Here is a 12,377-nt window from a genome sequence, read left to right as displayed (position 1 = left end):
ATAGATTTCCTCTATTTGTAGTTAATTACCTTTGACCAAAACAGATAAACATTGAGGGTTCACTCCTTTCATGTTTCAGGAGGCTAACAGGAATGATATGCAGAATTATAATCCTAGCTTAAATGGAGTTCTAAAGTATAATTTTCATTAAATAATCTATAGCTTAGAAACCTGATGTTAATAAGCAAGTATCTTCTTATATAAACAATGCTTTGAAAAACAACATATTTCTCTGTTCAAGGCATTGCCCTCCAATTGGCTCTTTGGTCTTGGCTGCATGTTGCTCATCAGGCTTATTTCTTCAGTTCTATGTTTAGCATTTACACAAAAATAATAGGCAGCGTTAGTAGCTGGTAAATACCAACTCTATGTGGTGATAGTAATGACAGCTACCATCTTGTAATAGACTACTATTTACTAAGCTTTCCATTCCTAGTAGCTCATTGCGTCACCACAATAATCCTTTGAATTAGGTTTAATGCCAGATCTATCCTGTAAAGGAGAAAATTTAGGTTAAGTGAGCTTTGTGACTTGCTTTGATCTCAATCATTATACAATATGGGTTGTTAATAATTGTAAAATTCATACATAGACATTAAACACCAAACGTATCAGAATATTTAATATCCTCTGCTCTGTGAGTCTGTTAAGTGTGAGATTCTACGATCTCATCTGTCCACACACTGAATCCATCGGAGATAGTAATAGTAAATGTCACAAGATTTACCTTGGAACTTTGTAAAATAATCCTAATACCTGATAACATAACAATTAATCAAAATAAATAGTAAATGCAGACATAATCATATTTTATGGAACTATTTATAGGATATAAACACCTGACCTAAGATGTTTTGGTTCTGATCTTAAATTAGTATTTTATCATTTCAAGGACACAGAAGAGTGCTCATGAAAATTCAGACACAAGATAGGATTCTGTATCACTCAGAAACATTCTCAAGAGCATAGCCTAGCCCTCCCTGAACTTGCATAATTATAAACCAATTCCTTAATGTTGACACTCCTTATGTATCTTGAAAAAAGCATCAAATCCTTGCAGTTTTAAGTCCAGAGTATTGGTCAGCATTAAGTTGACCTTCAAAGAGATTTTACCAGATCAATTTTATTATCTCCTATGATAAAGGGGTAGTTTTTAAGAAAAAAAAAGATAGATTTTTATTTACTTGCACCTGACTTCTATTTTTATCCTATAATCCAACTGGCAATTAAGCCCAGAGGTTTATGGATTATCCTTCTAGGAATCTCGATAGAAGTTCTGTAGAGATCCCCAAGGCTACCTATGGTACTGGGGGTACAGGAACAAACGGTGGGCCTGTGGCCTTTCCTCCATGGCTTGAAGTACAGTGGCACTGGTTTTTATCTGTTTTACCTTTTTGGCCATAAAGTGCATTTAAGTAAAGACTATTATCTACCTCAAAATTTAGAAAACACTCTTTTAAACCATATACATATTCTCAGACATACTCTCAGCTGGATGGAGGGGGCATCCAATTCCCAAGGTTTTTAGCAGAAGCTATCTAGCAGGGATTACAGTTAGATGAAGGGCCAATCTAATTTAACATTTTTTACTAATAATTTGTATGAAGGAAGCCTTGACATCTCACATTTCTAGTGAACGGTAACATGGTAGGGTCAACAACCAAATGGGAAAACAAGCTGATAAATTATATAAAGGATCATGGAGAAACAAACAACATTTAACAGGATTAGGCTTTAAGACCAAGAGTAAACACGTCAAATCAAAATGGAAAATGAACACATAGACAACAATAAGATTATTTTTAGATGGGGAAAAATGATATTATTCTCTATCTAATAATCATGGCAATTAAAAGGGGAAAAAATAAACTAATGGCAGTTAGAAATGGTAGAAAGTCACGCATAAGAGCAAGTCTTTTACTTTGCTTGACATTGGAACAGACCTAATTAGAATAGGGTTTTTTTGAGAAGTTTGTTGAAAATTAAATAAGAACCAGCAGAGAGCACAAGATACTAAATTATTCCCATGAGGAGAAGTTAACGGAAATGAAAGTATTTACCTTGAAAAAGAGATGACTATAGGGAAACATTACTCCTCTCCAAGACTATTCATAATTACAATAAATTGTTTTCCAGCCCTACAGAGGATTGCTATATGTGAGGGATAGGCAGAAGGAAGGGCAAGATAATTTTATTTGCTATGAGTAAGATGTCTTGATAATAAGGACCTTTTGAAATAGTGGGACATCCAACTTGGAGAAGCTATAAGATTTTTTTTTCTTCCCTAGATAGCTTTAGTAGGAAAAAATACATTCTCTCCCCTGGTTTCCCTATGCTGTTTCACTGGTTTGTATTCTCAAATATCTACCCAGGGACCCTGGAAATGTAGAAGTTTCACCCTGGCAAGACGATTTCCCAACGTTCTTGCGCTGTCTTCACATTTTCAATGTTTCAATGTTTCAATGTTTCTACCTTCCCAGCTTTGGGTTATTACCACTCCACTAGTGCACACAGGTTAGGCATAAAAACCTCTGCAAGAACAGGGAAGTTAGTGAAGGTCCTTGCGTTCAGACATAGCATTGGTGCTGGGTCACATGTTCCCGTCACATCTGAACAAATTCTTGCAGGCTTCTCACCACATATAGGTCCTGGATTTTTCTCTGATATGTATAATTGGTTTGCTTTCAGGTTGTTCCAAACCCCAGAGTTCTAGATGGTACATGTTGACACCTTTAGCTTTTCTCTTGTAATCTCTTCTGTAGCTCCATCTGCCCTGGCAGGCCTCCTTGGCCCTCTTCTTTACAAAGTCCACAGATGGCTCCGTTTTTTACTGCTCAGTCTAGGCTATGACATGTCCGCCAAGCAGAAGATTTTGATGCTCTGCCGCATATTCGTGGCATTTCTATTTACATCTTAAGTCTCACTAACAGTTAAGACCAGGGGTTTTAGAACTGAGTTCCAGTCCTACATACAAATTACTTTCATCGGTCCTACTGAATCTTCATATCATCATCACCTGCCACCCCATCTGAGGGTTCCTTCTTCCATCACAAGAGCTTGACTGGCCCTGAGTCCGAGACTGTGAGGGTGGCCTTTAACCACGGATGCACAGAGAGGTGAATCTCCTGGTTTTGTTTACCTCGGGTGAGGTCATTTTGAGGTGTGAAAGTGCACCGCTCAGTGCCTCTCAGAGTTCACCAGCATGATCAAGTCCCAGTCGTCTGCGATGACTCCTCATGACACCTATTGGGTTCCTTCTTCCTCCCTGCCTCACCTTCTCTGTTAACCTTATCCTCAACAGACTCCTGATAGCACAAAGTCTTACCTCAGGGATTTGCCTCCAGGTAAAACTACTTGAAGACAAGGTATCTTCACAGCTTTGCAAATGCCTCTGACAAAGAACTTATGCTTTTAGTAACATTTAAAATAATACTTTACATTAATATTTGAGTAAAGACAATCCTTGTCTCTGTATTTGCAGTGTGTCCACAACAAATGATGCACTCATACGCCTGGGAAGGTGGCATATGTTTCCCCAAATAGACAACTGCCAGACAAGAGTCTTTTGTTCCTGGCATCTCCAAGTGAAAGCTCTTGCAGAACACCCAATGATTCTGTGATTTACGATGAGAGAGGTTGGCTATAGAAGTACCTTGTTCTAACACATTCTCCCATCAATTCCACTACAGTGATGAGAATGGTTCTTTCTTTTAGTTCAAGAAAGAAAAGAAATGATTTCGTGTTATCTTTCTTTGATCATCATAAGAGACATCTCAATGAATCCTGCACACCACAAATCCTACCCTTTCTGCAAACATCACAGTTAAATGTCCTCATTTGTATAAGTTATCACGAAATACATAAGTAAAAGTGCTATTGTGACAGTAGATCCGACTTCGGGGATACGTGTGAACTTGTAAAGTTTGAATTAATTTCAGCATTGACATTATAGCACAGAAATAAATTATTTCTTGCAGCCATTTCAGGCATTCCAGATGGTGATGAGTGTTGCAATAATTCAATGGAAAGTAAAGAAAACTTACCCGAACCATCATGACTGAACATCTGATATCATGAATTGTATCATAGATCTTCTTTGAGATGTCCACAAATTGATTATCATCAAACACATTCAATGAGTTCTTGCTGAGAGCTTCCAAGGCAACGTTCACTTGGGTTACAAATTCGGGAATTACTGTTAAAATAAAACAGGGAGAAGATTGGCCTATTTGTATTTCTGGATTTCTAAAGTAGATTTCAGGAAATGTAGAAATGTATTTTAAAACGAATATTAGACTTGGAATTGTTTTTTAAAGGCATATATACGAAAGCTTTAGCAGGATTATGTGGGCCTCTGAGAAATAAGAAGAATCAAAGACAATGAGAAGCATTTTCATAGCAATGTTTTAAAAGATCATCTTTCTCTTTTGTGTCATTTTTTAATTATCCTTCTCTTTTATGTCATTTTGGTTTGGGAACCCTGTAATTATTTGTCATCCTATTCCATATATAAACTCCAGGAAATTACAAAAGGGAGTTGGTATGAAAAACAGTTGGAATTATAAACATGAAGATATTTAAAGAAGAAAGCATTTGACCTGTTTAATCGAAGAAAATTTGGTGAAAAGTACTAATTCTATATTACAAAAATACTGTAAACTCTCTTTTGATAAGATGTCTTCCCTATAATCAAAAAGATTAATCACAAGATATTGGCTTTATCATATGCCTACTGCCTCTGAAATACCCCAACACTGAGTAGAGAGATGCGTCTTCTGGTAAAAGTAATCCATGGGCTGTCTTTTTAAGTTACATTTTAAAATAGTCTAAAATAAAATACTTCTTCACGTTTAGCTTAAAGGTTAATAACAGCAGTGATTATTAACTCTTCATTAGGTTCCAGGTATTTCTAAATGTTTAATGTGATTTAAATCTTAAAACAACCCAGTATAGGGTGGTGCCTGTGGCTCCAGGCATAGGGTGCTAGCCCCATATACCAGAGGTGGCAGGTTCAAACCTGGCCCCGGCAAAAAACTGCAAAAAAAATAAATAAATAAATAACAAAAAATAAATAAAAATAAAAAACCCAGTATTAACCTAGGGTTAAGAGTTAGTTGAGCAAGTCAGACACAGAAAAATCAAGACGCTTTCTCACAATCATTCTGCTAATATGTAACAGAAGAGAGACTTGAACTCAGATGCCAAAATGCAATGTCTACACTCCAACTGGTCTCCTATATTATACTGAGGGAGCCTGTGTCCCTTGGGAAGATGCAGGATAAAGACAGATTCGTTTTTAGAGCAGTGATTCTAAACCTAGATGACAGGAGTACTTTAGAAGATTCGCAAATATTGATAAACATCTTTTTGCTACATCAATTCTTTATTTGCAGGGGTAGCATACCATCCCTTATAATCCTACCTGCCATGTTCTTAACACAGGGGAACATTGGTGAGATGATCTGGCACTCCTTTTGTCTAGTCCCTGCTTTCCTCTATCTACGAAAGTGTGTCGTCTATACCTAAATTCTTTTCCCCTTTTCTGCAGGTTTGGCTGGGGCTAGGCTTGAACCCGCCATCCCCAGCTTATGGGGCCAGCGCCCTCCTCCTTGAGCCACAGGTGCCACCTTATATCTTAATTCTTATTCACTATCCTTGACAGGATTCTCTGCTATCCTTTTCTCCTCTGTTCATTTTCTAGGTACACTGTCCGATAAAAGTAAGAATTTCAGTTCCTGAGTCACATCCCTCCCATTTCAAAGGTTCAACAGAAACGTATGACTAGTAACAGAGACTTGTATTGGGTAATACGACTCTATAGTGACCTTCCCTCAAATCATCATCTCACCTTCACTGGACAGGTTAAAAAGTGTGGAGAAAGCAAACTCACACACTTTGTCTACGAGAAATAGTCCCAAATGACAATTCCCATCCATAGGGAAGCAACTAACAAAGTATATCTCTATTTATTATTATTATTATTATTGGAGATGGTCTCACTTTGTTGTCCTTGGTAGAGTGCTGTGCCATTATAGCTCACAGCAACCTCCAACTCTTGGGCTCAAGTGTTCCTCTTGCCTTAGCCTCTCAGGTAGCTGGGACGACAGGGGCCCACCACAGCGCCTGGCTATTTTTAGAAACAGGGTCTTGCTCTCGCCAGGCAATCCACCCTCCTTGGCCTCCCAGAGTGCCAGGATTGTTGGCGTGAGCCACCACGCCCAGTCTCTCTCTCTTCAATTTTTACTGAATTTCAGAATTGTTGTATCTAATCAACAATTACAGAATTATTTCATAACACCTTTTATTTATTCTATCTGAATCAAAACACATCAGTCTATACTTACTAAATCCAGTTTTCCTCTAATATGTTATGTGTAATATCCTGGTACCCAGTCACATGTGGAAAAACCCGGGTTTCCTTTTGAGCTTCTGCTTTTCTTTATCCTCTAGATCCAAATACCCACAAAGTGGAGTCTGTTCCATCATCCCACCATATCCCAAGTACCTTGCCAGTTTTTATCCCCACTGCCTCTCGTCATCATCAGCTATTTGAGTCCGCAGCACTATCCTTCCTGTGCCCAAATTCTGCTTATCCTTCAGAATCCTTTTAAGTATAATCTTATTAATGATGCCTGATCTTGGCATTAAGTACAACAACATCTGCCACACAAGATACTCAGTAAGTTGTTTTATGAACCAGTCATGTCACCATGGTATTATAAGTTTTCCGTGGTCCTTTGAAACTTTTCCTGTTCATGGATTAAGTGCCTGGCCTTCCTGTTTGTATCTTAAATGCCTCGCCTGGCACATAGTAGATACATAATTGAATAAATAGAGTGATTAAATGAATGGATGGATGAATTACTAGAACTTGTAAAAGTCAAACAAAATGCAAGTATGATGCAACATGTTTATCCTGCATCTCCACGTTACTTGGGTTGTATTCATACTTGAAAATCTACAAATGAATAATTATCCAGGTTCCCAGGTACATTTAAAGATGTTTAATGAGGTCATCTTTACCTTTTGTGGTGTGAAAAGAGAGAGGAACTCTTGAGAACAGATGTTCTGTTAGTTCACAATTCCTTCAGGTTCTGGCGTGAACAGCAAACCCCCCTTCACTACTATCACTCCAAAGGACAGGACGAAGCCGTTTCTAACCTCTTTAAAGGCAGTTTAGTACAAAGAGATTTGGTCTGAAAACCTGTAGGAACCTGTGATTTACAAAGCATTTTTATTCACCATCCTCCCCATTAGAAAATGTTATTTTCTCATTTATCAAATAAGTACCCAATACAATGATCGTCTTTCATCTGTTATTGTAACTGCTCCCATCATCTTCCCACACAGATTTTGACACACACACACACACACACACACAAAAAAAAAACCCAAATCATGTAAAGATCTGTTTTACACTGCCATATGAGATAACGTGAGAAAGAGTCGGGGTACCTCAAGCAAAAATGCTTGTATAACACAGCCTGTTCATTACTGCAACATGATTTCATTTTAACTCTTCTAAAGGCCTTTTACTAGTAAACTAATATTAGTTCCAATTAAAATGAAATCTTTCAGAAGCAAATGTTTAATTTCTGAAGTACAGATGGAAACTACTATGTTCTCACTCTAACAGCATAAATGAACTATTCAAAGCAGATATGTGATACATTTCTCATTCCATTAGCTTAAACATCAGCTGTGGTGTGCTTTACTAATACTATGGACATATGGTTGCTTGGATCAGACTAGAAGTGAATTTTTTAATGCTTTCAAGAAAATATAAAATGCGTATAATTAAGTAACCAGTTAATGGCAATTTAGAAGCAACTTCAAATTGGCAAACCTGTTGCGATTCCATAATCTACCTAGGTTTCAAGAAAAAGAAATTTACACATAATATATAATCATGTTGCACCATCATTGATCAAAAAAAGGGATACCTTAGATATATCGTCCATTCTAATCATTTGAAATGCCAGGTAGGATAGGCTATCCTAAACTTTGGAGTGTAGATTTACTAAACAAAGCTGGCCTTTGGGTCCATATTGTGCGGACTTTGAAGTATCTTGTCTATCTTATACTGCTGGTCTACACTTTCTCTTTCAACTTTATTCAGAATATACAGAGTAATAACTAACATTTATTGAATTATCATCTTGACACTGTACAAAGCATTTCATATGCATTTGCTTTAATAGACATTTTATTATTTCACACAGTCCTGTGAGGCAGAAAGTATTACTATTCTGGTTTAACCGATGAGGAAACTAAGGTCAACCAGTTAATAAGAGATGGGCTCATAATTGAGACTAGACAGCCTGCTCTCTGAACCCTAAAGATACTCTGCCCCCTTTCAATAAGTAAAGTCCTTGGGGCTACTTCTTCTGCTCCTGGAAGAATTCATGTGAATTTTCTGACAGGGAGGTTAACAGATCTATAGAGCCAAATTCTCTTAGGCCTTGAGCCTCTCTCTGGTAGTAACTCAAGAATATTTCATCCCTTCTGAATCCTTGCTAAGTTTATTATGTGCATTTGAAAGTAGGTGAGGGTACAAAATTATTGTGTGAAATAGGTCAGAATAGAATTCAGATTTATTTTAGGTAATGATCTAAAATGATGTCACCAAATTGTTTTCCATCATTAATAAAACCCGGATTAAATATTTCTAATTATGCTATTATCTTGGAAAGTACTCATGAAAGGAATTTGCCTTTGAGAGTTTACATGATGCTAAGTCATTATTTCTTTCTGCTGTGTTAGGTAACTGAGAAACTTATAATCATGGAAAGTGCTATTAAGCATATGAATGCCTTTGATAAATGCTACTTCTTACCTTTATTTTTGTTTATTTAACATACACTAATTATTATAGTCATATTTATTTAACATGTAGGGAGTCAATATTATGTCTCAGGGATGTGTTTAGTAGCACACAGATTTTCTATCATACAATCCAGTGACCACGGAACATTTCCCCACTTTCCAGATGATGTGCTCAAAATTGCTGACTCACTCTGACCCCTCCTGACACAGCTTCCGGTTAACAAGCATCACACTTCTGAGCTCTCAGTTACGCTCCACTCCTACCTCTCTGACATCTGGAATATCTTCAAAAAATAACTGAGAGAAAGAATTTTGAAATATAACTTCATGAAGCTACTATTTTTTTCCTTTGGATAACAAGTTTTAATACATATAAAACTCTGATAATTAAATTAGCATGAGTGTCAACCTTTGATTCTCTCCAATGACTTAGAACCTTAGAAGCTTATCTTCTTTTCCTAGAGCTTAAATTTTTTTTAAAAGTTCACATGTTTTGGGTGACACCTGTGGCTCAGTGGTAGGGTGAGGGCCCCATATACCAAGGGCAGAGGGTTCAAACCCATCCCCGGCCAAACTGCAACAAAAAAAATAGCCAGGTGTTGCGGTGGGCACCTATAGTCCCAGCTACTTGGGAGTCTGAGGCAAGAGAATTGCCTAAGCCCAAGAGCTGGAGACTGCTGTGAGCTGTGACGTGATAGCACTCTACCGAGGGTGATAAAGTGAGATTCTGTCTCTACAAAAAAAAAAGAAAGAAAGAAAAACATTTTGCATATGTTTAAATAATATGTTAATAGATATTATTCCTGATTTAAATATTTTAATAGTTTATCTAATGACTTCTTAATATCATGAAAATTTAGCTCTTTTATACTTTTTCTTTCATGATTTCCAAATTATTCTATGATATCTCTGATGACCTTTGTTCTTTTATGTACTATTTTGTTTTAATAATGCTAATAAATTGCCTCTAAAAAATGCTTGTTTTCTTTGTATTTCTCCATAAGAATTCTTAAATATTTAAATCATAAATGCCATGTGCTATACTACTAACTACAAATCCTTCAACTGAAACTTTTACCAGGTGTGATACTCAACCCGAATCACATCCCCTTCTCTTCTTTCCCCACTTTGTGCCAGATCTAGATGCCCAACAGAATATAGAAGAAAGACAATAACTTCCCAGGGTAAGTTAGAAAAGACTTTGCAGAGTCATTCTCTCTCTCTCTCTCAAGCTTGCTCTAAGGACTTGTAAAGAGCCCTGTGGAGAGACTTGCATGGCAAGGACCTGGGGCTGCCAGTCAACAGCTAGAAGATGAGGCTTGAAGCCAAGAGCCAGGGGAGTGGGCGTGAAGTAGATCCTCTGGCTCCACTGCAGCCTTCAGACGACCACAGCCTCAAGTGACATCGTGATGGCAAGGTCTTAATAAGAGACCCCGAGCTAGAAGGAGTTCCTGACTCCCCAGAAATGTAAAAGATAATAAATGTTTGCTGTTCTAAACTGCTAAAACTTAGAGTAATTTGTTTTACAATGGATAGTTACTATGCTAAGAGACCAGTAACTTCTAAGTTTATGTAACTGTTTGGGCTCTTGCAAATGGAATATATACCCTGTTTACCCAGTTTGACTTAACTTATGAGATTTGTCCTACATTGTTGTGTAGAATTAGATACTTGATTCTCATTGCTGTATAGTATGTCACTGTACTACAATTAATGTATCCATGCTATAACTGATGGGCATTTCCAGTTTGGGATCATTATCTATAGCACTGCTGTGAACATCCTAGTATATGACACTAGGTGAATATATGTATATGTTGGCAGGGAATATACCTATACGTGAAACTGCTGGGCAATAGTGCATACATATGTGTGTCACATTAGTAGACAATGGAAGTATCCAAAGTAGTTGGAAAACATTTTGCTGCTGTAAACATTGTAAAATGTTTATATCGCTGGGACATTCTCATGTCTTTGTATCCTCTTTAATACTTGTCATAGTCCATGATTCATATATTACTCTTTCTTTCTTCAGAGTATATTCTCCTCTCCCCTTTTAATAACTCATCATGGGTCTGGGTTCCGCTGGTTAAGGCCATGAACAACTTTGACCTTTTAGCTCCTCTCTTGTAGTTCTTGAATTTGGGTTGTTAATTGTTCCTCTTTTAGATCACCTGCCATTCTTTCTATTGTTCAAGATCATTCCTTAATCTCCCCAGTTTCTACCATCTAGAAAAACATTCAATAGAAAAAGAGGGAAAGGAAAAAATAGAGAGGCAAAGGAAAGGTCTGTAGTTCTAGCAAAATGCAGCTCAGGGTGCAGGTGAGATCCTGTACACAGGAATAGGGAGAGAAGTCGACAGTAAAGGAGGGTGCATCTCAGGGTGGTTAGATTAAGATAGGTGGATACGCCTATCTTTAAAGATGCTAAGGTGTACACAAGAGGAGCACCTAAGTGGAGAAATATATGTTTCTTTGACCTCTGGTGTTGAGGTCACCCTACATGTATTTTGGGGATGACTTGGGTGACAATAAACAAAGTTGACACTAGCTTTACAAACTCCAACTCTCCTTGCCCAATTGTTTACAGTTATGTGCCTGAGTAGACCTGTTTTTCCAACCCTGTTTACCTACCAACTTTCTACCCATTCTTCAGTTATTTATTTATTTTTATAATTTTGTATTGATACATGATGGATACATATATATTCAGAGTATAGTTGATAATTTAATACATTCGTATAAATCAGATTCTATTCAAATGTCATTTCTTCTGTGAAACATTACCCAGCCACCGCTCTCATCCATGCTTCCAGCTAAATTAGATAATCCAGTCTCTTAGACATGCTAACATTTCAGACATATATTTGGCAAAACTCTTAGGTCACTAACTACACTGTATGTGTTTTCTTTTCCTTTCTTTTTTTTTTTTTTCTATAGAGACTAGAGTGTCACTTTATCGCCCTCAGTAGAGTGCTGTGGCGTCACACAGCTCACAACAACCTCCAGCTCTCAGGCTTAGGCAATTTTTTTGCCTCAGCCACCTGAGTAACTGGGACTACAGGCATCCGCCACAACACCTGGCTATTTTTTGTTGCCGCTTGGCCAGGGCTGGGTTTGAAACTGCCATCCTTGGTATATGGGGCCGGCATCCTACCCATTGAGCAACAGGTGTAATATGTCTTTTCTTATACTAAGTTGTTCTTGATATAGAGGTTTCAAAAACATAAAAGCTGTTAGGTCATGTTTGTTTTATCAGGAAAAGTATAGATACCAGAGTAAGAATTAAAACTTAGGCCCTTGGACTCGGTGCCTGTGCCCACTATGTTTTCCTGCTTGGGTATAAGAATATAACCACCCTGAGATACACCTATGAAATATTGCGGGATACAGCAAAGAGAAAACCTATATCTTCAAGAGATACAAGGTTATCTATAAAATATTACGGTCAGATTGCATTAGACTTTTCATGAGCAATGCTGAATATTGAAAAAAAAAGATAAAAAAATTGCTTTTCAATTCTAAGGAAATACTATTTTAGACTTGGAACT

The 12,377-nt window shown here is 37.3% G+C and overlaps 1 protein-coding gene across 2 annotated transcripts in view; it reads right to left on the bottom strand.

Annotated features, from left to right (window-relative positions):
• The window catches only part of CTNNA3 (catenin alpha 3), a 1,564,769-nt gene that overhangs the window by 315,841 nt on the left and 1,236,551 nt on the right, over window positions 1-12,377 (bottom strand). For both annotated transcript variants that reach the window (XM_012801447.2, XM_003783622.3), the window contains one exon: window positions 4,044-4,195. In XM_012801447.2, the coding sequence (XP_012656901.1) occupies window positions 4,044-4,195 (152 nt within the window). The remainder of the gene's footprint in view (window positions 1-4,043; window positions 4,196-12,377) is intronic.

The sequence above is a fragment of the Otolemur garnettii genome, unplaced genomic scaffold (assembly GCF_000181295.1).
Source record: "Otolemur garnettii isolate 467f Iridium unplaced genomic scaffold, OtoGar3 scaffold00008, whole genome shotgun sequence".
NCBI lineage: Eukaryota > Metazoa > Chordata > Mammalia > Primates > Galagidae > Otolemur > Otolemur garnettii.
This window is presented reverse-complemented; position numbering and strand designations above follow the sequence as displayed.